The sequence below is a fragment of the Plodia interpunctella genome, chromosome 14 (assembly GCF_027563975.2).
Source record: "Plodia interpunctella isolate USDA-ARS_2022_Savannah chromosome 14, ilPloInte3.2, whole genome shotgun sequence".
Classification (NCBI taxonomy): domain Eukaryota; kingdom Metazoa; phylum Arthropoda; class Insecta; order Lepidoptera; family Pyralidae; genus Plodia; species Plodia interpunctella.
The window spans coordinates 3,858,807-3,884,843 of record NC_071307.1 but is presented as its reverse complement, the minus strand read 5'-3'; the positions used below and the strand labels follow the sequence as shown (position 1 = coordinate 3,884,843).

The window sequence follows — 26,037 nt, the reverse complement described above, 5'->3', positions numbered from 1 at the left end:
CAATTGAATACACGCAATAAATCTTTAATATTTATTAAACTTAACATTTTACACTTATCTATCACTAATGCTATTGTACATTTATACAAAGAAACAAATGCATACACACAAAAATGATTACTTACAAAAGTAGAAAATGTTTATTACAATGATATTACAATTTGTATCATTTGATGTACATTTTTCCTATTCACAATCACAATATAAGCACTAAAACGTGCTTTTACAACAACATATTAAACAGGAACCGGGAACTCACTCTTATAACTTACTGAGTTAAAAACAAATGTGATGACTTATTGAGTTAAAAACAAATGTGATGATCTCGTTTTTATGGTAACGATGACACAGGTATACCCGGTAATTATGGCAGGAGCTACGAAATTTTACTCGATCTAGAGAAAGTTTTTCGGGTCCCTGCTAATAAAACGATATTAATACATAAATTCGTATTTAGTACGATTATATCAAGGGTGGGTATAATAGTATAATTGGTAAATAAAATTGATAAAAGTTACCTTGTAATTCAAAGTTACTAATTCAAGTCTTTCATTACAAAATCATGATAATTACGTGTAAAGAGTGGTAACGATCGGCTTGTTAATAAAATTAAATGATATGAACACTAAGGTAGAGGTTAAAACACTGCAAATGCTACAGTTATGTGAGACAAAACATACAATAGAAATAATTCGGGCATGGCTTCGATGGAAGGCTCATTTGGTGTGACTGAGATCAATATACGTAAGTCGCTCGCCTCCGTTACTGTCCGCTATGATCAGACTTAGTGGCTTTCTGTTTCACTGAAAAAATATTTTATAATATTCTCTCGCTGTAAAAAGTGTTTGTTATAGCAATATGTCCATTTTAAATTTCTGTTGCAATTAAATCTGTATCACAATATGAAAAAAAAAAAACTTCCGTGTCAAAATCAAAGTGAGTATCTTTTTGCATAACATACCAAAATATCTTAAATTCCATTCGGTGTGTACCAGTGAGCGAAGGAGCTTAAGTCCTATGCTTATGTCAAACGGCAACCATGCGTCTCTGCTCCATCTAAAGTTCGTTTTTAAGTACAAGTTTTATTTGTAAACTATCTTAGCATGTCTTTTTATGATTCCACAGTAATATTAATTAAAATAGACTTTTTAAGAAATTACTTCCGCGGCGAATGTGATATTTTGAAACGTACAGGTTTGAACTGTAAATGTATATTTTGTTTATTTTCAACAAAATTTAACACTACTGTGAAGATTGTTTACATGTTAGGACTCGTTAGAAAAAACGGACTGTGTATGGATTCCTTAGCTAAATACCGATATAAAGTATAAAGTAGTTGAGAAAGGGATCAGAAAGCCACATTGGTCCGGCCGTGTCCATTAATGGATCTCCAAGATGGATTTTAGTGGACGTAGGGGTCATCACTCGTGCGGGAGGTCCTCAGGGAGCAGCCAACTTTCATTTTCCACCCTCGCCAACTGCTTCTTTAAACTGCAGTATAATTTTATTAACGATTCCTGAAACGATACAAATGATTTAAATAATTGTTGCAAGGATTCGCAAAGCTACGAGGCACACTACAGTCGCTGACCACAACTATGTGGCCGATCTGTTATTGATAGTACTGCAACGGGGGCTAACGCTAGTGAATTCACCGCTAGGAGCTCCGGTGGTTCAGTGGTTAAGATGTGATTTAAAGGACCTCGGTTCGTGCCACTTGTGTATGGCTAGCGTTAGCCTGCATTCCACACATTGCTGCGGGACGGGGGTTAGTGGATAGAAGGAACAAACGGAAACACACAAGCACACTTTCTCATGTATAATATTAGTATAGAATAAAAGCATGGATTTTGTTTGACTCTTTTTAACACTTTTCGAGCTCAGGCGAGGTCCTAATATAATTTTACAAAAGCATGGGTGTATTATCTTAAACTACAGTGAACACTGTTATTATTTACCTTCTCGTTCTCTAATTGTATAATCTCTCGCTTTTGCCGTAACTCTTCCTCATCCATTTGTGCTTCTAATTCTGACTTTTGCTTACTCTTGTACGCCAATTCTGTCTGCACCTGGAAATTATGGAAACCAAATAATTAATCTTCAAAATAAATCATACAAAAAAATTTAGGTAAAAAAGGGAGTGTTCAGTCACTATTCAAGGGTAGAAAAATTGTATGGAGAAAACCTTATAGAGAACTACCAATGTGAGCAGATTTCAGATAATTATCTAACTGTAGATGTATAGATAAGAAAATTGTATTAGCAAATATTGATTCACATACATACAACCATACAGGTTATTTAAGTATGGAGGATCAATGTATTGTGCATGTAACATTGATCCCCATACGGTCTTAATCATCGGGACATAAATATAGCTAGAAATAACTTTCAGCATACCCGTAGATACTCTGGCGCCATCTGCTTGTGCTCCTGGTAGATGCGCTTGGACTCGTCGCTGGCGGGGTCCGGCGACAGCGGCCGCAGGTGCGGGTCCAGCATCAGGTGCATGGAGTCCAGCGCGGGGTCCGGCTGCGGCGTCGCAGCGCCGCTCGTCTGCTCGGCTCCGCTACTGTCTGTGTGCATAGGAATGTTGGGCCCATTTCATATACCACATTTGAATTCTCCATATTTAAAACTGTCAAAAAAATTACTTCTTTTCTTATTTCAATTCCAACTAATATTACAAATGCGAAAATATGTTTTGTTTGATATTTGTTGCCTCTTTACTTCTTTACTCTACTCAACCAATAATTTTGAAATTTTAGTTTATAGTACAGAGAAGGACTATATCTATCTAGTATATAGACTATATCTATATAGTAAACATACATTCGCGTGGGAAATTACGAGGGTAAAAGCTAGTTATTTGTATAAATAGTATTTTAAGTGTATATAAAGTTTTTGCAGTCCCAATTTTGGAACAATCATAAGAATAATGAGTGCCCTCAGTTACAAGGTCAAATTCATGAAGAGTTCAGTTCTTTTTTCGAACCATACTCATTTTATTTATATAAGATTAAATTACAACAGCTGATGAAAACAAACGTTAACTTTTTGAAGATATTACTGTGATTTTACAACAATCCACTTGTCTGATATCAACCCTCCTTGTGAATGCTATATTACCTATTAGCAATTATGTATTTTTTCATTTCATAAATGTTGTTTACAAGAAATGTTGTGCGCATATAATTTGACTCATACAAATTTTCCCAAATGTTGACAAATATTATTGACAATTACTGACTAAAGTGTGACTGCTATTTATGCTCTGGGGTGGCAGAACCTTGTATGCTTATACTAAAGGTCTAATCAATCCTATTAAGCACAGAATTTTGAACATTTGACATAATATTGTCATTGGTTTGGTTTCAGTTTTTCGGCATCATCAACAATCAAAGCTACAAACTACTAACCGAGAACAAATGTCTAAAGAAACATTTAAAAAGTCAGAGGGGCCTAGCATGTTTTTTTTTTATATATTATAATATTTCTTCCCACAAATTTAACAAAGTTACAGCTATTTTGTGAAAGACATAGCAATTAACTTCTTGTTGGTGGTCTATGCTTCCATTTAGAACACCTATATTGAACATGGGCCAGTATTATTAGCCATCTTTATAATAAAATAAATCATATTGCGATATATGAGTAGATAAGACATATGATTAAATTAATAAACACTTCGTCTAGAAGACGTGTCTTTTCATATGAATTCATATAGTTTACACATTCAGTCTTTATACTTGAATATGTGTACATACGAAAATATACCTTAATACCTTGGAGATACTAATAAAAGAGATGGGTTATTTCGATTTTATCACAAATAAAAGCGTAGTCGTACAAACTCAAGAACAATCCTAATATTTAGAATGGACGCAGTCGCACGCAGGGTTACTACGTCAGTAGTTAAATATACTCCCGGTAGGTGATGTCAGACTCTTCACCTAGATTTCTGCTTTCTACGTACGATTCCATATCCCACAATAGATGGCAGCAGTGGACTAAACAAGGAGAGGAACGAACGACCATCATCTACGATGCGATCGTGTAAGCAACTAACCAGAAAGCCCTTAGATTCAGATTCAAGCTCACAAGATTCTGATAAAAGGTAGACATTTCATAAATATGAAATCAATTTGACAAAACGCAACAACTTTCCTCACGAAATCTTTGATTTTAATTATTTTGATCTTTACTTGACAACACTTGCAAATATTGTAATTTGTAAACACACTGTAAAAAATGTGACGGATGCATTGCTTGCTATAGAAGCGCCAAAACTTACTGCGAAGCAAATAATATTACGGAAATCGATGCCTCTTCCATACACTTCCCATAATTTTCACGTGAGAACGAATCACTTTTAAGAACAACTCTATGTAATATCTAAAAATATTTTATGTTAGCCAACGTTCACATAACAATAGGTTCGCGTGATCCAGAACGGAGTGGTGTTTTCGACGGCGTATCGCGTCGCGTAGTAGGAAGCGGGGACTTCCTCGCGAAGGGCGGCGGTGAGCTGCGGCCTCATGAAGGGCGGAAGGTTCAGTCGGACAGTGGACACTCACTGTAGAATATCCAACTGCAGCTGACAGTGTCCCTGATGGTGGTGACGATGCCGGCGGAGTCGCAGTGCAGGCGGCGCAGGCGCGCGGGCGGCGCGGGCAGCGGCGTCATGGCGTGGAGTCGCGGAGACTGCGCGCCCGACACTGGCCGCTGGCCGCAAGGAGCGCCGGGAGCGGTGCAACAAACAAACCGACGCTATTCGCGGTGCGGTGACTCAGCGACGTCAGCCCGAGCTAAATGCGGACACCGTGTGCTGCCGCCCTTCGTCAGGTTTTCTGCCGTTTTCGCTGGGAAGGCGCCCGCGCCCCGGTCTCCGCGGCGGTCGACGACCCGCGCCCACGGCGCTCTTGCGTTTCTTGCAACTCGCCTCACTCGTCCGAACCTCTCGCCCTACTTTTGATCGATCGATTGCACTCCGCGATGTAATACAAGCATTGACAACTGGTGTTGGACGCTCGCCTGCGATTGTTTGAGATAATTTAGGGCCCGATTGCAGCATCGCCGCGGCCCTTAATTCATAGCACGACTACGATGTGCAGATGAAGAAGGTGCAGTGCGCAAAATCAACGTAATTCGGACGTAAATGCATCTCATAATCAGCATGTGACACGGTAATGCGGCTAACAATAAATAGCCCTACGTCAACGGTTTCAAGGAACAAGTAATTTATCATCTGCGAAATAACAACAGCGTGAACAAGGGTAACAAAATGTTTACGAGCTTAGAAATTGCCACTTGATGAGAGATGATAATTTTTGGATTTATTATGTAGATGCATTTCGATACAACAACAATACATCGCATATATTTTAGTAACCCCCTGACAGATTTGTAGAGGTAAAAAACAATTTAGTGGCACGTGCCCTTAGAAAATATAGTGTAGCCAGTGCAACGTGCCAACTTCGCTGTTTTAATAGCTCATTACTACTAAGTATAACTTACGCAGTCTTAGGGAACGCCCAGAATAATCCAACTCATAAATCTTCTGCGTACATACTATCGGAAGTGGCCAAAATCTATTTATTTTGAATTTCCGCGGTGTTACAATTTATACGAAAAAATTTTGACATGACTTGAAAACTAAGATACAGTAGAACGATTTAGTTTCAAAGGAAATGTTTATACTTTTATACTAAAAAATGATGATGAAATTGGGTTAAATTATGATCCAATAGACCGCGTATAAATGAAGTAGTCGCTAGTAGGGCTACAGCTAATCCACACACTACCCATATATTTAAAAGGAACCAGGAACAAAATTCCCTTGACAAGAGTAGAAAGTTATTCATAATCTCATGCAGTTAACGACGTTCGCCGATAATTAACGAGTGGCAGGCGAAGACAGTTCGGCGGTGCAGGCAGACGCGCGATGATGGACGCTCCCGACCAAACGGACCATGACTAACACTTTACGACTAGCTTCGATCAGCCATAAAACGTAAACCGGGAGCAGTAAATTACAAGAATATTTTATTCTGGCGCGGCGAAATGTGCAGGAAATCGGTGGGTTAGTGCGTAAATCTATTTGCCTGGACGTGGTTTTTACAACATTCCAAATAATAATGTTTATTTTGTAACTGACACAGCTGAAGATCTTCTTGGAAATTGAATACCTATTATTTAGAATGCAAAAACATAGTTTACTACTTCAACTTATATGGAAGAAAGGCATATTTAAGAGTTTCCCTCCTAAATAAAAAATAAGACCAAAAGGTTTAACCAACATTACGGTATAGGGAAGACCGATAAAAGAATTATTACCAGTTCCATTTAACTCCACCGACAGAACTTTTAAATAAGAATATGACGAAAATTTTATTACAACTATACTTATCTACCAAAAAGTTATGGGCTTTTACGAAGCCAAAACTAAGACAACCGTCGTCAACAACGTTGGGCGACACTTTTGACGGACCAACTCAGGTGTCGCGCACGCAGTCACATAGATATCGCGCTGAAAAATGACAATGGGTGAATCTTGGCAACGGACATTTTGTTATCACGACGATCGTATTGCGCACTAAGGGTATTCTAGTCTAGGTTTATCTATATAAAATTATAGGCGTTTTCCTTATTGACGTTAATGTTGGGCATTTCGAAACTGATGGAAATCTGAAATAATCCCGTAAAGATTACTAAATAGTAAATCAGCTGAGCGAAGGATGTAGCTCTTTGATCCGAGGCGTTAATACGTTAATATGTTTTCGATTTGGCGTCGCGACGCGGCTCAGACGCAGCCGCAATTGCGTCACCCGGTTGACACCGCGCGGAAACTGTCCACCAACCGACAACTTATTCTATTAGCCGGCGATTTATAGACGCAAGCTGACAGCCAACATAAAGCTCAGAAAGTTTTTTCGAAATCTTTATTTTGGGAATCTCAAATCCGAGTGTTCGAATGAAAATTAGTTTTAAAGTAGCACGTGGATTCGACCTTCTAAAGGAAAGAGCATACAATGAAACAGATCATTACATTCTTCATATTCCTGTAATAAGGCTTTTCAAGGGTTTGTTTCTGTAGACTGGGTTTTTATTATTTTTATTAAGTAAGCAAATTTGGCACGTAGGTTCCTTATGTGGCCTAGGGATGCACTAAGAAAGGATTTTTCAAAATTCACCCTCTAAGGGGGTGAAAGGGGGTTTAAAGTTCGTATGGGGAAACCAGATTAGTTAATTTGTTTTGTTTGAAACTTTACAGGATTACTTCTATCAATAAATGAGTAAATACGGGTCTCTTTTTTCAAAAATTTACCCCTAAATGGGGGGAATGGCTGTCTATGAAATAGGTATTGAGATGTCGACATCTCAATACCTATTTCATAGACAGCTCTACTGATTAGCGTCATTATGCTAAATATACTCTACTAGCTTTTGCCCGCGGCTTCGCCCGCGGCTTCGTCCGCGGCTTCGCCCGCGTGTATTACATAGCAAAATCTCACTAATTTTATCGCGTACTCTGTAAGACTGGTAAACATATATGATTCAAATTCGCATTTTTTCTCATCTCTAGTTCAATTTCCCGTTTCCCGCTGTGTGTCTCGTCCCGCAAACTTGTCCAACTTGTCCGCTTCCTGCTATGTAATGAAGAATTGTAGATGTCCCGTTCCGTTTCCTACATATTATGTGCCATCATGTTTTTCGCAATGTGTCCCGTCCCATTACCCACTACGTGTCTCCTACCCATTTCCCGCTTCGATTCCCACTCCCGCTTTCTGCAACACGTGTCGTCCCATTTTCCATGACGTTTTACGTCCCGGTTTTTTATTAACCATATACATAAATTAAACATTTTTACTATTACTGTTAATTACTATAAAAAGTAATAAGTAATTTCAACTATTTAGCTATCGCGGTTCATGAGATATATAGCCTAGTGACAGACAGACAGACAGACATACAGACGTTGCCCGCGGCTTCGCCCCCGTGATGTGTAAAAAGGCAGAGCAAAGGCTCTGTCTTCATCGATGAAGATACATCTTCATCGAGTTTAAAAAAATCGATTATTCGTTCAGTTTTTTAAACAAAATACTTAAAACTTGATAGCCAAAAATGCTTGGAATGTCCAAACTTTTAATGTTAGGATCACGTCGGGCGAAGTGACAGAATTACGTTTACATCCATTATTTTAAGAAAGTGTCATGTGCGAGTTTTTGCGCAAGCAGTGTTCTGTAGTATGTTTTTTTAATCTTATAAAATAATTTTTTTAAGCTTAAAATAATAATTGATATCACAGATATCAATTAGCTTTTTTTATTAGCTTTTTATTAGCTTTTTTTCATTGTGTGTCGATGGCAAAACCAAAATATTACTTAAATTACAAACTATTTTCTTGTTGAACGGGACTCACATGAAAAGCCCTCTACTTATATTAAAACATTTTTAAGGTAAAGCCCTTTTTATTTTGTGTCGAAATATTCTTTTGTAACCACCGTTGTTGAGGACAAAATCGCTTATTTCAATATACCTATAACAAAATCTGATGACGTATTTAGTACTAAATCTAAATAACTAAATCATAGTGATATTTGACTGGATCCAAGGCACGACTGATGACGATATGAACCACAAGATATCGCAAGTTTGTTGGGTTTCAATTATACTGAAATAGAAAGAATCCCTAAACAGTCTGATTCATCAGAGACACTTTCATTCGATCCGGAAATATCCACCGAGCTAAATTAGGCGTCCTTGCGTATAATTTTAAAGTACTCAAAGGACATATATATGTGCTTCTGCAGAGGCCAACTGACTTGTCTGACTCATGGAAACTAAAATTGTGTGCATCGCTCATATTAAAAGGATGTTTCAGTTTTACGATGTTAACATCATGGACTATTTGCAATTGAAGTGTTACAGGAATTAAAAATAAGAGTATTGATTGATACTAGGAGGACCTAGTCTAAGGAAAATTTGTCGACAGCATTAAGCGCAGTAAAGTACGAGAGAGTTACAAATTGTCCTTAGCTTTATATAGATCGTGATATGAAAGGCCAAGAGAAATTAAATGACTAGGTATCGTATCGAGCGCAATATATTAGGAACTAACGACAATAAGAGTGGGAGCATAAGATAGAGAAGGTTGGCGTAAAAGAAGAGAAGCATATGCTCAGCAGTCGGCAGAAAAGGGGTGAGATGATGATAAGCGGATAGTTCTAAAAGCGATGCATCATCCAACAAATAAAAATCTGATAAAAGCAGATATGTATCCGTTGTGAGAGTGTTTGGGTATTTCACGTCTATCGTCATCGTAAAGAGGGCAGTTTACAATTTCGTGCCAACTCTAAGGAAATTAGATCTGGGGCAGTCACCGTTAATGCTATATAGGTGATTATATCCAGATCACATCAAAGAATCTTCACGATACTAAGCAGAAACGTTTTGTGACAGGCAGACGGGAGGATCCGATTATATAAGGTTGTTTCCATCGACAAGCCACAATAACGCCAGTTGAAAAAGTGTCAAAGGTAGATATTTAATGGAAGTATATGATTGAAAGATTTATGTATTTTATTCTGTTACTAAATTAAGGGTAAACTTGTGTGAAATGAAAGACGCATAATGCCTTCGAAATCGTCTAGTTGGATGGCGCAGGAAGCTGAAATGTGAAATTATAACGATTTATCTCAATACTTGGCCTACGTGCTAACGTGCAACATTAACTAATTTGATTAGATTTGAAGAATGTTGTTGTGGTTCTGTTTACTACGCCAGTGGGCGGCGGGCCGTGTCGGAAGTGGCTTATGCTAAATTATAGCTGATGACGCTTCACTAGGGCGCTTTAATATGTAATGCGTTGCCTGAATAACGAGACACATTTTATAGAGGTGCCTAAACATGTAATAGTTCTTTTTATGTCGCACTAAAAGTGGCACTTTGAGTAGTTTTTTAATTTAAATGTTTTACATGGCGCCTGACAATACACGCGTTGAGTCGTGATAGTTGATTTTTTATTGTAGTGTAGCATTTTTATAGTAATTTTTTAACGGAAATCTTGTTGAATACTATTGTTATCTATCTATGTCAAGAATCGACAGTAACTGAAAAAGAAGAAAGAAATCATATTAAAGGTGCTTAAAATATTTTCAAATCAATTTAAAAATAAACAAGGTAGCTAGCCCTTGACTGAAGTAGTTCAATCGCGAGTGGAAGAATCTTTAGTAGCAATAGGAAGCAATACAAAAGCTATTGGCAAAGGTAGCGTTGTGAAATAGCACGGTGAGTCACGGGTATTTGGAGGAGCAGTCTACTGCCGACTCCCGTTGGATTCCAACTTTCCACACGAGAACACACACAATTCAATAACAAGTTTTTTTCTAATAGGTACTTTAGTAGTCTCTCTCCGTAATAATTTCAAAGTGAAGACGCAAATCAATTCACATTTAGATACCATTCTATCACTGTAATGTAATTAGGCGTTATATTTTAGACTTAATGCTTTGCCTATTTTAGTTGAAGACGGAAGTAGAAATACATGATGGGCGCGACGAATGTTTTTTATTAGGTATAAATAGTTTATTGAATGATTGAATTATCAACCGTCAATGTCCAAACCAAAGAGCGACCGCAAAAAACATTGACTGATGATCTGATATTATATTATATGACAGTTGCAAAATCTGAAGAACTTCAAGGCAACGCTGATCTTGGTAACAGGTTAAGAAGAAAAATGAAACTAATTAGTACTAAACGAGTTGACAACGTATTATGTAAACGTCAATCACGGCCAGAAAATAAAAGTGAGAATCTGAAAAACATAAGAAAGAATTCATACATTGATTTACGTGGAAAAGCCATAGCAACAGTTTAAAATGATCGTGAAATGTACAAAGGCGAGTTTACAGATAGCCGATATACCGATGTTGTAGAAATAACGGCGTAACGTTTTTGCGTAAACGTAAGCGCAGTGCGTGCGGCCGGGCGGGTGACGCAGGAGCGAGCCCCGACCTACTTAAGCCGTCGAAAAAATCTGCAGATGCTCAACTATATCGAGCAGGGCAGAATGTGTTGTTCCGAATAGAAATAAACTTGTCACATATTTTGATTGTATCTAGAGCGGGAGCGGTTAGTCATGTAGCGGTGCCGATGCCAACGGCCCGGCCGCCCCGACCACCGCAGCTATAAAGGCAATCGCTTCAGGCTGAATCACTATAGGCGCCGTCTGCAAAATGTCTCACCGTTCATGATTTACAGTATTTTCTGATTGTTGCCTGCCAAACGACACGTGACGATTGGCAGATATTGGCATCGCCGACGGATCTGAGCTCTGATGCTTAAATAACCCAAAAACAGACATTGTTAATGACTCTAATCAGACAGAAGACACAAGCGATTAAAATGTTAATAAACTTAAATATAAATACATTAGGACAAATCACACAGATTGAGCTATCCCCAAAGTAAGTTCGAGACTTGTGTTATGGGATACTAACTCAACGATGCTATATTTTATAACAAATAAATATATAGATAAACATCTAAGACCCGGGCCAATCAGAAAAAGATCATTTTCCATCATGACCCGACTGGGGATCGAACCCGGGACCTCACGGTTCAGGGGCAAGCACTTTACCACTGCGCCACCGAAGCCGTCAAACTTGCTGAATCACAAAGCATTGAACGAATGTAATTGAATTGAAAATTTCCATTAAATAGATGAAACGAATGACCAAATGAAACTGCTCTGACAACAAAAGGGTCGCCACTTGCTCCTCGTCACGTGATAATGGGACACGTAAACACGCTTATTTTTAAATCTTCAAAGAGGGTTGTTTATTATCGTCGCTCCGAGATCATGCATACAACAAAAGAGTTAACATTGGGAATAAATTTAGAGCCGTCGTAATTTTGGACAGCGGCCGAGGAACGCTAGGTGTTGCCATAAGCAGACTGGTAACCGGGTTGTGAGCAAAATACTTAGCATTGTTTACGTTGAAATGTTTACCTGAAATATATTTTCGTGATTCGATTCGATTGAATTGTATGTTAGCGAAATTTGTAAAAGGCTAGACTAAAACATTGTCAACACCTCTACAATTTAATACGGACTTACATAATCGCTATTTTTACTTCAATAGAATACCCAAAACAGACGTACAGTTGCCAGGTATTTACTTTTTGAAATTTTCAATTTTTGAGGATATTCTATACCAAAACGAGAAAATAGAATATTTTTACGACAACTACCGCGCACATTTATTAGGAGTGTACCGACATTTTCTCTCTTTGGTGAAGATTTACCCATATTTGGTTGTGTGACGTATAAATTAATTCTAAATATGAATATCACGTATCATTGAAATATCAGAAAACGAAAGTATTAATTGAAACCAGTAAATTCCGGATTTCGATGGGAACCACCCTAGATTTCTACGGAAAAGGCGTGAAGATTCACAAAATAATTGCCATTATAAACACAAGTCCTTATTTACATTAAATCTAGTACCTTTCCACGTCTATCTTTAGATACATCGATAACCGACAGCAATAAAATAACGAGTCGTGATTCATACGCTAGATGAGAGCGTCACTCTGCTGCCCTGCTAGCTAGCTACCTTCACAAATTTATGTGTTTACAGAAATATTCACATAAGCTTGTGTGCGCATGTCACATAATATGCTTTTTTAAAACTAAATTTAAATAATGAGATTAAAAAATTCAGGTCTCGTATTTTTCATCTCATCATTGGAGTATTTTATTTGTTTGCTAGCTTCTCTATAACTTCAATTTCTATTAAAACACTAGCTTAAGCACTAGTTAAATGATTGTTACCCAAACTTGCAAATTGAGTTGCAAGACTCCTTTTGCACTCAATTCTTTGAGTCTCGTCGAGTTTAGTCACTCTATATTTTGTGTTATCTGGCAGTTAGATCCTACCGTCAGCTTTTGGCATTGCTCTTTGACAACCGATTATTTCACTGTCAGCGATCTTTAGCGGCGATTATAAATCTGCCGCATGATTGCAATGGCTTCTCTATTTGATTAATAGTAAAAATAAATTATGTTTGTGTCGCTAAGGAGGTGTCTTATTTTAAATAGTCTTATTTCTAATCAGTGTATTCCTTTTATCTATTTAACAACTCATCAATTTTGTCTCAGTTAAACGTTGTTACCTAAAAATCTTTTGCGATATATATATATATATATATATATTGTTTATATATATATATATAAACAAAATATTAAGTAATTCCTGAAACTCAATAGGAGATAATTATCATAACGAGCATTGTATAGGTACGTGAATGTGTGTTTATTTTTTACTTCTATCGAATTATATGGAGAGGAAGGAACGTGTCTATTATCCCGAACTTGTCAGTTAACATGTATTGCTAAAATAGGCACCAAGTTACTTAAACAAGTTTTTTTACTTCAGCTCCAAAATTATGTTCATCACTGCATCAGCATTTGGTGACGTAATAGACCATTCTAAGGGCAACGACTTTTGGGTTTTGGCCGCGGGACCTTGAATATGTTTTTGCAATGTCAAAAAAGTGGGGTCGAAACCTAATTGCTGTCTGGCAAGTATAAGAATGTATCGGTTTGTACGAGTTTGTGCTATTTAATTATATTATATATATTCATAGTTTTCGAATTGTAAATGAGACAAATTGAGAACTATGAATGAAAATAATAGTTTAGTAATCAGTTAAGTACTTAGTTGAACAATACATAGGTACATAGTAGTATACAATCGGTTAATTAACATTTTAAGCTAGATAAATTTCAACTAATGTCTAATAGAAATATATCTAAATGAAACAGATAAAGAGTAGAAGTGTAGACTAAAATATTTTGAACTATCTTACTTATGCTCATTAATTCTCAATGATCAGTCATGCAACAATTAGCAAATCTACTCACTCATGAAAACGTCAACAATCACTTGCAATTCGTAATCGGGTTGGACGGTAATGGAAACTTGCACGGCACAGTCCGTTTGCGGCATTTCTCACAAGTATAATAACATTTGGGCCGTCCTTGACAGGCCACGTGCGATATGCGAGTGTGTAACGTAAGTATGCGCGGGCGCAGCGGATGCAACGTGCGTGATGCGACGATGCGCCGCCGCCCGAGACTGTGCGACGGCGAAGCTCATCCTATACCTCCCCAATAACCTTAAATTAGATTAATTGTAACACGGTGATTCATACGACCGAGCGATTCTTTCTGTTGACATATGCGTCTGTCTAATTTAGATTTAAAAATAAACTAATTGATTACACACGCTTGCTGTTACGATTAGTTTCAAGTCAATACGATCAGGGTAGGTTGTGTGGATGGATGACCTGTATATTCGGTTGTCCTAAGGAAAAAAAACGGATCCCTTGTAAAATCATTTCGTATTCCGTCTGTCAAAACACTTTTTCTCGAACGCGTAGAGTTATCAAGTTGAAATTTATTTTACATGCGCTCTACGACCTCAAAGCTAACTTCCAGAAAATAAAACTTCCTACAAGTTTGATCGGTCAAAATATATATGACCTAAATATCGCATATTTTATGAAATCTAATAATACATTACATTTAATTACCAATAATACAATTTACATAATCACTTCATCCACATATTCTATAACTAAAAATAAAATAAATAAAAACTTGCTAAGTTCATTGTATTTATAGGCAGCGAATGTCGAAATCTTGTATGTTCCTATAGCTATAAATATTGTGTTCTTTAGAGGACGCGTGTTATGTGTGTAGAAAATAAACGTTTTCAATATTTTTATGTATTTAATTTACTACGGTGCCATGACTCATGTTCAACGGGGTTTATTTATAAACGTAAATGGCCGTCATTATAAAGTTTAAAGAATATAGGCCATTTTCTGAGACTGCGCACACTTTTAAGATATTTCTAATTATTCTCAATTTTATTTAATGATTTAAATAACACAGTAACATAATTCGAAATATCGGTTTTTTTTTTGTAATATTGTTCCCTTGAAAAAGATGAAATAACTTCTAAATACTTTTAATATGTATCAAGATGCCAGAGACCGTACGAAAGGGAAGACTGGATTTACGACGCTTTATGGCTTTGAAAGAAAACGTGATGACGGCCAGAAGAGAAAGACAGAGAGAAACTTTGATAAAATATAAAATGATAACTAGGAAGCACAAAGACCACACTCCTTCAGCATTTGGCTGACTCAAGCCATTTTGAGTGGCTACTTAAGTGGCTTTTGATAATCCATGATATAGATCAATGAATGAAGAAAAGACTATTGTACAAATATTAAACGAACTCATTCTCAAATAATTCCAAAGCCATTCAGCTATGACTAATCAAGATAATATTTGTTCATTTCTATAACCGCCATTGAGAATGAAGCAAAACTCAAAGGCTGCGCGTTACTGTATAAAAATCAACACATTTGTTTATTTGAGGAGCGAATATCGGGCGCTCCGACGCCGCGGCACCATGAAAATATTACTACTTATTTACTTTACCTCACATTGAATTTATAAAGACCTAGACTCAGCATGAACGCTTGCAAATGGGCCGGTGAAATATTACATAATCGTGAAAATAGGTTATTTTTTTATCATAGTATTACGCGAAAAAAATTAAAGCTCTATTAAAGTTTATTTGTAACAAGCTTTTGCCTGCGATTTCAGATCATCAACCATCCAAATCCGTTCGAGAGAATTTGCATGATACTTATGTACCAATATACAGAAAGCATTTTAAAATATATTTTGTTTGACTTCCATATATATTTTGCGTATGTACAGAGATAGTCCCTAAAAAAATAGGGACCGGATTTGAAGAGCGTTTTTGTATGGAATGCTACATCTAGTGTTAGAATATCAATGTTACCACGCTGCTGGTTACCGCATTGACTCAGCACTATGGGATCGCTACGGATCGTCTCAGTTCGCACCTCCACCGATTTGCTGTTTTGCAAATTCATTATGAAATTTAGCATAATTAGGGAGTGATTGATAGCCAGTGTGTCCTCGTGATGTTTCAAAATATCCTTTTTCAAAGTCAATAGAACAATCAGTGTGTGCAATTATCCTTGTGATGATATCAGATATCAATGAATTAAGAATATATTTAGATGCCGCTACAGTATTATTGGCGACTGTTTTGATGTGGGATGATATTTATCCTGGTGGTAACCACTTTGGTTCGGCAACTATACAATGAACAATAGACAGCATCTTTGATTGTCAATTTTGGCAACTTTTTTCAACTCATTGTTGTGATTTGATGATTGTGAGGCAGACGACATATTCCCATGTGCGCCGTCGCCGGCGGAAGCAGTCGATAAACAAAACACGAGCCGTCTAGCCATATGCGAGAATACGCACGTCTATACAAAACGACAGACGAATCATCATACCACTATTTATTATTTTACTTCTTGGCGTGTGCAAAGAAATCTTGGAAAATTCCCTTGAACGCGATTTCCAGATAATTTTTTGGGGAAAATAAACAAAATGAACATACCTAACATTTGCGAAATCGAAAATTATAACAAGAAGTTGAAAAAGATAATGTTATTCAATATTATATACAATATTGTATCACCAATGCAATCTGCATCAGTACAAAATTACATAACCTAATTCTGTGAAACCAATCCCTACCATAGATGGGTTTATTCCCAATATGTTCGCAAACCCGAAGATGGATTTGCCGGACTGTTTAGGAAGAAACTGAACCCATACTAATATTACAAATGTAAACATGTTTATTTGTCCTTCTTTACATGACAAAAGAATAGGGTTGATGGGGACTAAAGCTGCGTCACTACGCAGATATTACGAAAGGTTAGGTGTCGCTCATGCACACAACAAAAACGTCAAAATATTGCTTGAAAACTAACATTTTGCAACCCCAGCGCCCCTAGTGGCGAGTTTACTCGCATTAGCTCTCATTACGGTGATTTTCAGTGTGGAGATAGTTGAAGCAGGCTACTTTTTAAAACGGGCAGAGCCGCGGGCAACAGTTAGGTAGCACTGGTGTGTAAGAAAACTACTAAAGAAACAATATTCTAAAGAAACATAAAAATATGGTTGAATAACATTTTGCATTGGAGAACCTCAAAAGGAACAGAAAAACTAAACGCGCCAAAGTTACAGCTTACAGTGGCTGTAACTTAATATACAAGTTAGCATTATCCTGTAACACTAGGAACTGTTCTAACAATACTCTTCGTTCGGTCGTTGGTCCCACAGCCCCGGTTCCTAGAAGGTAAGCGGACTCAATCTAAAATAATCGCGGCCCCTTCCGAGAAGCGTGACTCACACGGGACCGACCCGAGCCGCATCTGGACCAACATATTATATATAGTATGCGGACAATCTATAACTGCATTATACGCATGCGTGTGATTTAACACTGGTAGCGGTGCGGTATTGCGTGGCTGAATGGATTAGGAAACGACTAATACAAAAAATATTAGTGTACTTAAATTAAAATATGTTCTATAACATTTTTAAACGTTTGAGTTGGAAGCCGGCGTCGGCCCTGGCGACGACTTAGTACACATCTCTGTGCTGCGTATTAGACAAAGCAACACCAGTCATTGCCTTGAAGATAATAAAAATACTAACAAATAAATTAATACGCACCAAATAATACTTTCAACACAAACGCCACGGTCTGTAATCACACATGGCGACAAATCAATGTCGACCACAATATATAAGAAATTTTTATTTTAAAACTTTACAAAGAGATATATTTAGCTGTATCAATGTATCCGGCGTATGCTAAACTATGCTATAGTATAAGCAGCCGTAAAACACTTCTTCTCTTGTATACAATGTGGAGCAAAAAATGAAGAGATTTATATATACAGTTTCGCAGAAGTATAAAATCACGTGCAAGCAAAACTTAGTCTGAGATGATTCACTGAGACGGGTTCGGTTGCATCATAAAGATAACAAAAATGTTACATATAAATGTGAAAGTCTGTCCGTCTGTCTGTTGTCGCTTTCACAGCTAAACTGCTGGACAGATTTTGATGAAATTTGGTATGCTGGTACAATTGGTAACTGTAACGTGATATGAAAAAAGAACTAGTCTCTTCCTCTATCTTGATAATTTGCTTAATTGTCCAGACCGTTGGTATGAGAATGAGTCATCCGCCGATATCAGAGAAGCGCAGAATCGCATAGCTGACAAATGTCGCGTCTAACTTCTAGGAAGCCATACTTTGTACGAGGACTTAAATATACCGAAATTCTTAGTACATCTAAGATGCTCGTAGAAACTGTTAAAAGATATTTCTAATTTTGTTTAGAAGTGGAAAATAATGCTTTCATTATTTTTTATTTGTGAGGCCTATTGCTATAGGTTCGATTAGTACGGCTGTTTCATATGGTTCGGTACATATACTACATCGCTGTTGTCAGATTCATGTCGCCTAAAGGCATCTGACGTGACTTTCACGACTACCGGCATCTAGTGGCGCAATCATGTACACACTAGTGAACTAAATACTCAATCAGTCTGCATAAAAAAATAACCTTGACACGTGGGATGCCTATGTTAGGGAGGACGATCTGTTGGTATAAACAATGCAGCCCACATATACTTTACCCGATAAGAGTTAATGTTGCAGACTTGAAAGAGTAATTAAGGCTATATATTATGTCGACAAACACCAAAGCAACAATGTATGATGGCGATTAGTATCTAAATGATGATATTCTGAAGGTCATGCAGGCCATAACATAGGGAACAATTGTCTAAACATTCCGCTTCCAACTAGTGGCAGAAGGGGCATCGCAAATCCAAGAAATGTACTATACTATTTGTCGCAATATTTACACCTAAGCTATAGAGCTTAGGTGTAAATATTAACTACTACTATGGTAGTACATAGTCACATTAGAGAGATATATGGGCTGTTGACTGTACGAAGTCGCGAGAAATCGCTACTTTGCATTTAATGGCAACATCTTGTGTTAGACAAGCGACAAATACCACAGCAGAGTCGCGGCGATGAGTAACCGCTGCAAATAGTCCTACAGGACGCGCCTGCGCACTGACTCAGCGGTTATCAGGACGTGTTTGTTTGTTTTCATGTTGGCACATTTCTGATTACCATCGAAAATTGTCGAATGTGTTTCCGTTCAATATATACGATAGATTGTAATTTACACTTTATTTTTTTATTGGATAATAGGTTTTTTCTGTACCTTTTGTTTGCCCCATGTTTAAAATGTTATTACGGTGACTGCATCTTAGTTTAAGCATATTTGTAAATTCTTTTCTCATGTAAGTGGATTTTGTAATCTTTTTATGAGAATAAATTCTTTAAACCTAAACCTTATACCTTTGCTAGCGACCCGCTCCATAAAACCACAACAAAAAAGTAGCCTATGTTACTCTTGGAGATTTCGTCGATATCTGTGTAAAATTTCATCGAAAACGGCCCAGTAGTTTTTGAGTTTATTCCATACAAACAAATATACAAATTATAATATTAGTACGGATTATGTATTATTTAAGTAAAAAAAATATAATGCTTAGCTTAATATTCTGGTTTAAGAATCATAATTATTCACTGTCTATGGCTCAAATTTGTGGCATTCGGGGCTGTGAGGCCGCGAAGTCTGTCTGTCTGTCTGAACGCGCATCACTCGAAATCTACTGGACCGATTTGCTTGAAATTTAGTATGTAGGTACCTTATATACATCTTAGATACATTTCCCGGTAAATGGTCATATTCCCGTAGGATAATTGAAAAACTAATTATGAATCAAAAATGCCTCAGAATCCCGGGTTAACATCTTATAGACATTTTATCCCGGAAAATGAGGAGGGCCCTGTAGGAAAATTAGATACATTTCATCCCGGTAAATGGTCAGGTTCCAATAGAATAATTGAAAAACTAATTATGAATCAAAAATTCCTCGGAATCCCGGGTTAACAGCTCATAGACATTTCATACCGGAAAATGAGGGAAATTAAAATAACAATCTGTAGGAAATCAATCAATTCTGTAGGAAAATTAAAATAACAATCCACGGAGCCGATTTACTTTAAAATTTTGTAGAAAGGTGTAAACAGAATATAAACAAATTGTTTATATCGATTAAAATCTGATATAGATATAACGGGCGCAGTATGTATCAATATATCAGTATAACCATATACACCCGAAACTGCTGGGCGGGAAGCTGAAATTTGGCATGTAGGTGAGTGAGTACTAAGAGAGGATTTTTGGAAATTCTACTCCGAAGGTGGTGAAAAACTGTAAATATGAAAGTTCTACACCGTTGAAGTTAGTGACTTGAAAATTTAGATTTTGGTTGTTTACAACAAAGTAATGAATACGTGCTTCAGATTTTTCTGAAAATTAACCCTCAACCCCTTTATAAGGGGGGTGAAAGATTGTATGGGACTTAATACAATTTTCAAGATAAAAAGCTGAAAATTGGCACACTTACTTTTTGTAGTAAATAACAGTAATAGTGAATACAAAAAATGTTTAATTTACGTTTGTGGTTAATAAAAAACCGGGACGTAAAAACGTCATGGAAAATGGGACGGCACGCGTTGCGGAAAGCGGGAGTGGGAGTCGGAGCGGGAAATGGGAAAACACGTAGTGGGAAACAGGACGGGACACAGTGCAAAAAACATGACGGCACAATATGTAGGAAACGGTACGGGATATCTACTTTACATTAAGCAGGAAGCGGGATTGGACAAGTTTGCGGGACGAGACACGCAGCGGGAAACAGAAAATTGAACTAAAGATGAGAAAAAATGCGAATTTGAATCGAATATATCGAATATATGTTTACCAGTCTTACAGAGTACGCGATAAAAAAATTACTGAGATTTTGCTATGAAATTCACGCGGGCGAAGCCGCGGGCAATAGCTAGTCTCTGATATAACTTAGAACAATGCTTAAGTTTATACTATTTGAGAGAGATATAAAAAGAGATGTGTTTTTATTACAAAATTATCCATGACCACAAAATAAAAAAGAAACCACTGGTCCTTACAAAATTACTCAAATCTGTTTGTCCTATTTTTCATTTTAAAAACTCATGTCTACTAATTATTATAAATTATCATGCAATACTTACCTAACGGGTAGAATTTATCAAAACCGGCTGTATTTCTGACTCCCAATAGTTCTCCATAAATGTTGGGATCTTGAAGCTCCCATGCATTCTGTAATAAGAAAAACTTTATGACTATGGATACCGCGAGAGAAACAACACCAAAAATAATAAACAGTTAATGATAAGGAAATATCGTGGAAGATATATAAAATAATTTTGAATACTCTTTGGACAAGGACAAAAAGAAAGGGAAATTAATAAACTAAATAACTAATACTGCCACACTATAATTTTGTAAAGCATGCAAACCAATTAGTAATAAATAAAATAACATTTAAACCAGGTATAATACATACATAGATATATAGTTGTCATGGTGGGACTGGTGCGGGGTATGTATCGAGTTTATACTTACGGGATCCACTTCTATTTCTAAAGGTTTTTGTATATTCTGTCTCTGTAGAGAGTTTCCATTGTATTCCTTCATCGGAGTCATCGGACTGCCGCCCGCGCTCAGTCTATCACAATAGTTCTGATTATAGTCCTCCTTCCTCAAAGAGTTCGAATTGCTGGTCACCGAGGAGCCTCGGCCCGGAGACAACATATCGTTTTCTCTGTTCCAATACTGCTCTATATCCATATGCCTCGGGTTCATGTTCCCGATGTTGTAGTTAGCGATAGGGGACAGCCTTTTCGGGGACGAAGTTTCACTGAATATAGGGCTTCGGACAGCGAGGAGGCTATCTTGGGGAGTGCTGCTCTCACTGGGGCACCTGTCGGGCGCGGGCGAGCTCGAGGCCCGGTAGATGGTGACGGGGGTTCGGAACTGTTGCGGGATCCTCACGGGCCCTATCCTGTTGTATCCGTCGGTGTCCTCCCTGGGTAAAGCTGACGTTTTGGGATGCGCTTCAGCGGCCATCCAGTTCTGCAGCTTGGTGACCTGCGTGCCGACGAAGCTGCGCGGCCGGTCAGTGTCTCTGGGCGCGGAGGTTTCGGAGTCGGAGAATACCTCAGTGTCGGAGTGTCGCTCGCTGAGATACTCGTCCTCGGCGGGGGACTCCTCCTCGCAGTCGTTGTAGTCTATGGCGAGCTCCGCGCCGGGGAAAAACTCACACAGCGACGACATCATCTCTACCACCTGAAATGTTTACTCCTATATTCATACTATTATTGCGCAGCTATGGACAACAGCTGGTATAATATAGATTTTTCATCTAGGTTCAAAATAATGATTTTATACACATTTGAATTCATACTCCCATACTATTATATAAATGCGTAAAAAAAGTCTACTTGTCGGTCACACTTTCAAGGTCAAACCTGGGTCCACTTTGATGAAATTTGAAATAGATATAGTTAATGACTCGAAGTCAAACAAGGACACCGCGGGCGGAGCTGCGTTTTTATAGATTCAAAATAAAGTTTTTATAAACATTTGAATATTCGATTTTAAAATGTAAACATAATACACCACTTAAACTAGTCGTGACCATACCAATTTCATTTTCTTTTGCAATTTTTATGCACAAATGTATAAATCATAAGCACATGCATAATAATTCAATTGTATATGTCCAGGGTTGCCACTGGTAATTCAAAACCAAAGATGAAAATTAAAATGTATCCTTTTTGTACTAACATTACCAATACACTTTGGTTCAATGAGTAACAGAATATTGCAATAATTGAAAATTCAGCTGACACTTACCTCTGCCATACTGGGTCTCTCTGAAGGAACTTTGTGCCAGCATTGTGTCATCAACTTTTCTATCGGCTTTGGACAACCTTCTATCAAATTAGGCCTTCGACCTGAAAATTGGTATTTGGAATAATATAAGATGGTGTACAATTCTTTGTTCATTGAATAATTCGATTTTAATGGGAGACCTAAGGATGGTCCCAATTTATTGAAAAACATGGTCGATTAGTAATGACTCTTAAGCTGAGTAGTCTGTGAGTGAAGATTACCCCCAAATACACGAACTTAAGAAGTTAAAGCATACTATAAGTTAAAGTATGTTTTTTTAATTTTTATTATAATGTGACTGCACATTATAATAAAAATAAAAAACATTTTTAAATTACCCGTAGACAAATGATAACCAAACACTTGCAAACTTCAAGGAGCAGTGAGAAATATGTAGTCACAGTTAAACCGAAACGCACAATGATCTGCAGATCAACAATTACTGAGACACCTTTAACGGAATATAATTGAATCATCAAATCAAGTCATGGTAAGTGATATCATTGTGACAAAGAACTATTAAATGTTATACATTCAACTTTGATTTGTTACGGCTATGAGTGGGAGTACCATAAAAGATGTAATAATGCATAGTTGGTATATTATTAAAAATTTGTTTGTCTGTCCATCTATTATATCAATATGGCTTAACTCCTAGTAAGATTAAATACAGGCGACGTGGTTAAACAAAAGCGGATTTTAAAATCAATTCCCAAGAGAATGCAATGGTCGGTCTAAGATTATATAAAAATACAGAATATACTTTTTGCTGCTGACAAAGAAGTCAAGTCATGAATACAAGGATTCCATTTGTTAGTGATTATTGCTAACTATTATAAGTTTATGAGAGATATTAAAACAAGATATCAAAAGATTCAATCTTGGAAGATTTTGTGGTAGTTACTATTGCTGCTAGTTATATTTTTATTATATCGATAAATACTCACTATAATAAAAATATGCCTATGGACTTTGTATGATAGTGATATCATGTTGTCGTTAATATTTCGAAGTAAAAAAGCATTCCTAACTTTACTTGCTATACTAGCTGATGCGCGTGACTTCGTTCAATATAATATATACTTTAATCAGAACAAAAAAAAAATATAATAAATCATGTAACCAATTTCAATAATAAATAAAAGTTAATTTAAATTACCATATCTGGTTATTGAAGTACTCTATACTTTCTTTTATCCAGTAACTGGCCTATGAAAATACAAGATCGCAATCACTGAAAAAAAAAGATTGTTGAGAGTTATTTCTATATCTATTAGAATTAACTCCTTTACAGATTTTGATGATATTTTTAATGAGGGTAGGAAATTCCATGAGGTAGAAGAATAGTTGTTCAATAAATTACTTAGGACAAGCTACTCGCACATATACGAGTGCGCAACACAATCAGTGAGGCATGCAACATACAATACATCACAGATATGCATGTGCACGTTTACATGACGGATACGCATTTGGTGTCCACTGGGGACAGTTAGCATTGGAATTTGCATTGACAGAATATTTTACTATAAAATTACCGGTATGAACTGCCCACATTATCCTGAATGCTGAGCCACCTTCGTCAAATGGCTTCCTCCTTGAAAGAACCTCCCAAAGTATGATGCCCCAGGAGAAAACATCACACTTTTCCGTGTAGCATGAACCTTCAAATACCTGTAACATAGAATTATCACATGTTATTATAAAAATTCATATGACAGTTTGGATTTGTAAGGTGAATTTGAAACAACCATTAATAAGATGGAATATTATTGAAAAGATAAGATTTCGGTGAATATGTACAATGCCATCAAAATCGAGTTGGTGTGTGGTTGGTAATTTTTTATAGGATGTGTCTTATTTGGGATTGTACAATTTGTTGCACTTGAAGCTCTTGAAATTATAAGCACAGTAATTTGATTCTACATCTAGGGCCATTTTATTAACGAAAATGACAAGAGTAACAACATTTGTAATTACCTCTGGGGCCATCCAAGCTGCACTTCCTTTATTATTAGACATGTATGTAGCTTTATCAACTGCAGTGCCAAAATCACATATTTTGAGCCTTTGTCCACCTCCTACTAAAAGCAAGTTTGGTGGTTTTAAATCCCTGTGTATTAGCGGTTTTGGCTTCATGGCATGAAGGTATGCTACACCCTGTAAATAATAACAACATATATATTATCTGAAATTTATCATCCTTCCTTATCTTTACCGAGAAGCAATGCTGTTTAAATTTTGATGATATGATTATTATTCCTAAAATCTAAATGAAATGATAAAATTCCATAAATTTGTGTTTAACATACTTTGATTAAAATATACATGGAAAATCACAGATCAGGCAGTCCGAAAAAATAATTAGTTGATATAGCTATATCTAATTGCACTTACTTCAGCACACTGACGGGCCCAACTCATAGCATGAGCTGCAGTGTACTTAGGTTTGGGGCGATTATGTAGTACATTGTACAAAGAGCCTCCTTCTGCATATTCCATCACTAGGCAGACATGTTCACGCTGGGTACAAGCTCCATACAGTCTAACTATGTTCGGGTGAGAAACACGAGACAACTGTCGAACTTCAATGGCAAACTCCCGCCTCTCTGCTTCAGAATTGATGTGCTTCACTGCCACAAATGTGTCACGCCATAGGCCTTTCCAAACTACTCCAAATGCACCCTTACCTACAATCTAATTGATACATTTCGAGTTATATATCTGAATCAGTACATTTAATTGACTATAATGTTGTAGATGTGAAATAATTACCGCTATTTCCTGTATTTCACTGTAATCTATCTCCTCCACAAAACGCTGCTGAACAGGTGAATCTTGCGAATTGGAAGCCATGGGTATACTTATTATCACATTATCAAAACGACTAGTACAGATACATTTAAATATATCGATAAGATCTGCCTGAATTTCTTTATAATAGGGTAAAAATAGTCGGTTATATCAATTTTCTTAGTATTGTTTGGCAAAGAAAAGCAACTGCGACAGGGCCGCCATCTTTGAAACTGTAGAACAAATGTCATTCATCAGTCACATTGTGAAAATTGAGTTGTTTTTCCGTAAACACAGGCAAAAGAATCAATTCAAATGCGTAAATCGGTATTTTCTGTAACAGATGAGAGAGCAGATTTTTTAATTCGAGTTATATTTTAATC

General features: G+C 36.9%; 1 protein-coding gene across 1 annotated transcript; it reads right to left on the bottom strand.

Moving 5' to 3' along the window:
• Window positions 1-17: 17 nt before the first annotated feature.
• On the bottom strand, window positions 18-25,899 carry Tak1 (TGF-beta activated kinase 1). Its single transcript, XM_053754546.1, has 10 exons — window positions 25,637-25,899; window positions 25,259-25,558; window positions 24,842-25,021; window positions 24,400-24,535; window positions 22,823-22,923; window positions 21,530-22,252; window positions 21,136-21,223; window positions 2,401-2,576; window positions 1,959-2,069; window positions 18-1,517 (listed from the first exon to the last, which is right to left on the bottom strand). The coding sequence occupies exons 1-10, from the start codon at window positions 25,715-25,717 to the stop codon at window positions 1,422-1,424; spliced, it is 1,992 nt and encodes a 663-aa protein (XP_053610521.1). The 5' UTR covers window positions 25,718-25,899; the 3' UTR covers window positions 18-1,421.
• Window positions 25,900-26,037: the final 138 nt, after the last annotated feature.